The following is a 4,076-nucleotide window of genomic DNA, read 5'->3' on the forward strand; positions in this document are numbered from 1 at the left end:
GTAGGGGTGACCTTTAATCATTTAATCCCAAGTGCATGTGGCCTTTAATCTCAAATTAAAGGCATGTGGCCTTTAATCTAAGCACTGGGGAGGCAAAGACAGGTAGATCTCTCTAAGTTCAAGACCAGCCTGGTCTACAGAGGGAGTTTCAGGACAACCATGGGTACATACATACAGAGAAACCCTGTCTTGAAAAACAAAACAAGATAAAAGATACATTAATTTGGCTCATTATTGTTTGTTTTATTGACAGGATCTTACTAAATAGCCCTAGCTATCCTGGACCTCACTATGAAGACCAAGCTGGCCTTGAACTCACTAAGATCTGCCCACCATGTAGACCCTGGGAATCAAACCCGGAAGAGCAACCAGTACTCTTAATTGCTGAGTCATCTCTCCAGCCATTCCTAAATATGTAATTATAAAACCAATATAAATCTTTGTTTAAGGTCAAAAGAAAACCTAAGCCAATATGGAATCTGAAAGAAGGCATAGTCAACAGAACCATACTGTGCTGATCACAGAAAAATGACCTGCCAAACATAGCTTTCATAGTAAGGTAGAAACTGCTGCCTACCTTTGGAATTTTCACTCAAGTTTTAGGAGTGAAAAACCAAAGTGTAGCATTGACTGGTGATGGGACAATAGGGTGGTGTTGACAAATGTAAGATACAGGACCAAAAAAAATGTGTTTAAGCACAGAAAAAGGAACTTGACTAGCTTTACTGTTTTGAATAAATTATCCAGCAGCACAAGAGAAGGGCACTATGCAGGGAAAATGGATAATGAAATATCCTAAAATCCTCGATGAAAGTAATCGGGGGTGCAGACCAATAATGCTTGCACAGGGGAGGATCAATAGTGTATTCAAAGCCAATCTGAGCTATGCAGCAAGAACCTGTCTTAGCAAATAGGACAGACAGATGAACAAAGATTAAAAAAAAAAACAGAGAAAATAAAATAGAAATTACTGACATCTTGAACAAGATTAGGTGTTTAAAAGGAAAACTGAGGGAATTCGGTCTCTCGTGTTTGATTTGGGGAACTTAGTACTATGTAAAAACCTTAATACAGAAAAAGAGTTATGGGACAGGGGGCTGAGTCATAAAGTACTCCCCAAAACACTCACTTTCTCCAATTCCAGGTTCAAAATTCTTGTCAAATCCTATCTGTGTGGCATCACTGTAGACCTCAGCGCTCAGAAGAAGATGATAGCAGATGAAAGTTCAGTGCCAGTATGGGCTCTACAGGGAGCTGTGGCCTTTAAAAAGAAATGGAAAATGAGAAGAAAGAAAACGAAGAGAAGGAGGGGGAGGAAGGAAGGGAGGGAGGAAGGAAGGGAGGGAGGAGGGAAGGAAGGAAAGAAGGAAGGAGAGAGGGAAGGAGGAAGAAGAAAGAGGAGGAAAAGGGAGGAGGAGGGGGAAAGGGAGAAAAAGCAAAAAATCCATGCTAGATAGGGTGTAGATAGGGTGCTTGCTACCTTTCAGAAATTCTCGGGAAACTTAGGGACTGACTGCTATTCCCAGGATAGTTGTACTATCATGGTGTACTTTAAAGATCAGACACTCAACTTGCCAGACAAACAAGAAATATCTCTTCCTCTGTATTTTGGTCCAAGCAGGCCATGCTGCAGGTCTCACAGCCCATGTCTATGACGTGGCATGTTAATCTCTTGCGTGGGAAGAGTTGGTGTGAGTGGCCCAGTGACTTCAGTGTAAGGCGGTGGGGAAGAAGGAGGGAGGCGCTAGGACCCAGGACTGGACGAGTGAGCCCATTGCATTCCACTACTTAGAGCAGGTTTGACTATGGCCGTGGACATTGATGACCCCAAGAGTGGTTTCCGCCACTACAAAGTGGTTCTGTTCATCAATGAAGAGGTGACAAGGAACGGTGGTGGCCCTGGCTTCTACCTGACCTTCCGTTCAAGGCCCTGGAAGGATATAGAAGATGGCCTGAAGTCTGTCGTGGCTGATACCCAGGTACCGCGTTCCTTCAAGAAGGCCTGTGCCTGGAGTGCTCTGGCCCTGGGAGTGAGGGTGGCTGTGAGGCAACGAGAAAAGCAGTTACAACGCATTCAGCAGCTGCAAGATCAGGTAGAAGAGCATGAGACAGCTACCTGGACTTTGGCCACCGACCTGCAACGGTTGCGTGAGGAACGTGATGAAGTGGTCTCTGAGCTTCGCAGTGCAAAAGACAACCTGAAGCAAGTGAAGTTTGAGCGTGATATGTTGCACAGAAAGCTAATTGAGTTCGAGCTGTCACAGCAACTCCTTGCTGAGTCACAAGATGCTGATTATCCAGGTACTCCACCAAGGCCTCTAACTGTCAAAGAAAATAGAGGGACTCTTGACACAGGCTTGCAGAATGGGCAGTGTGCAGTGCCCCCGAAGAAAGACCAGATGGCATCAATAACAGGTAGGCCGAGATCCCCTAGTCCTTGAGCTGAGGCCCCACAGCCCCCTCTATCAGTGTTCTCTATGTCATTCCCAATGGCATCCCCTCCCCCATCTAGAGTATTCTCAGAAGGTTAAGGTGGATATCTATCCAGTAGCTCTCTTGCCCATGCCTGAGGAACCAAATTCATGGACAAACCCAAATCTAGACATAACCAGGGATATTTTCTTTATTTGTATTTCAAATGTTATCCCCTTTCCCCATTTCCCCCTCCCCCCTTGAAGCCCCCCTCTCCAATCCCCCCTCCCCCGGCTTCTACAAGGAGCATGGAAGCTTTAACCCCAAACATGCTTCTCACTGAATTTAGGGAAGGATAAAATCATTTCTCAGGGCCCCTTGTCTATGCTTTTCTTTTATTTACATCATAGAATGTTTGAAAACTCAAGTAAAAACTTTTCACTATTCTACTACCAAGCAATAACCTCTGGGCTTTGCTGTGCTAGGGGATCTAACCCAAGGCCTTGAGAATGCTAGGACAGTGCATCACCACTGAGCTATATCCTTAATCTGCAACTAACACAGTAAATCTAATTGCACATATGGATATCTTTCTACAGATTCAATTATATTTGTGGATATGTATATAATTTGCATTGGTTTTGAAAAGGATGAAATTCTACTGAATATGTCACTTTATCTTTAAAAGGAAAACATTTCCAGTTGCAGGTACATTTACAACTGGACAGTAGTTGACTGCTATTCATTATTTAAAACACGAATGAGGCTGATGTTATGGAACATTCTCTTTTATTTTTTCTGTATTCTCCTTAACTTCCTTTCTTGCATAACCTCAGATCTTCGGTAGGGCTTTTAAAATGTAAGGTGCAGTATGTTCTGGATACATTGCTTTTTCTTTGAGAATGCTACTGCTTTACTGTAGTGATTCTTTGATTTGTTTTTATAACATTTACCAGTGCTATTTTTTGTGTCTCTAAGTTCTAGATACTTTGCGTGGGGCTGAAGAATTCCCAGCTTCCAGTGTGTGAATCTTCGTGAAATGACTTTCAAAACCAATCTCCGCCTCAGTAAAATCTCAGCTAGTTGCTGCTACAAAAAAAAAAAAATGTGAAGGAATTGAGATGTCTGGGTACATATTTTAGGGGAGAAAAGCATACAGATTTTGTTATAACTTAATCCATTGACATTGAGGAGTTCAAAGGGATTTACAGGCCAATGTAAAATTTTAGAGAACATCACAAGTTCATTGAATTGCACTCATTAGTCCACTGAATGGTTACTGATAAATTGACATATGATAGAAACTACAAGTATGTTATCCAGTATGCACACTATAATCCCTTTTAGGTACTGTTGGTTAGATAATGATAGGGAACATAATTTCAGACACAGCATGGCTCATGGTGTCCTTTGTCCTGCATGAAATGCAACCTTTGGACAAACTCAATTGAAAAAAGAAATCAAGATACATTTCTATAATTTAGGGTGGCAACATTAGGAGACTTATATGGGGAAGACTAAAGAACAAAATAGGCTTGCTAAAATTTCATGTCTCTCTTATTCAAGAGATTAACTTGATAATTGAAAATTTTAGAGAGCTATAGTATTAATAGCAAATTTGATAAGTTTCATGTAGTTCATAAAACAAAAGTTATCGATTGCTT

General features: G+C 41.7%; 1 protein-coding gene across 1 annotated transcript; it reads left to right on the forward strand.

Annotated features, from left to right (window-relative positions):
* The first annotated feature begins 1,713 nt into the window (after positions 1-1,713).
* LOC116092172 (testis-expressed protein 13C-1-like) lies at positions 1,714-3,528 on the forward strand. Its single transcript, XM_031373522.1, has 2 exons — positions 1,714-2,415; positions 3,391-3,528. Exons 1-2 carry the CDS (start codon positions 1,806-1,808, stop codon positions 3,438-3,440), a joined length of 660 nt encoding a protein of 219 aa, XP_031229382.1. The 5' UTR covers positions 1,714-1,805; the 3' UTR covers positions 3,441-3,528.
* Positions 3,529-4,076: the final 548 nt, after the last annotated feature.

This window comes from Mastomys coucha, chromosome X (assembly GCF_008632895.1).
Source record: "Mastomys coucha isolate ucsf_1 chromosome X, UCSF_Mcou_1, whole genome shotgun sequence".
NCBI lineage: Eukaryota > Metazoa > Chordata > Mammalia > Rodentia > Muridae > Mastomys > Mastomys coucha.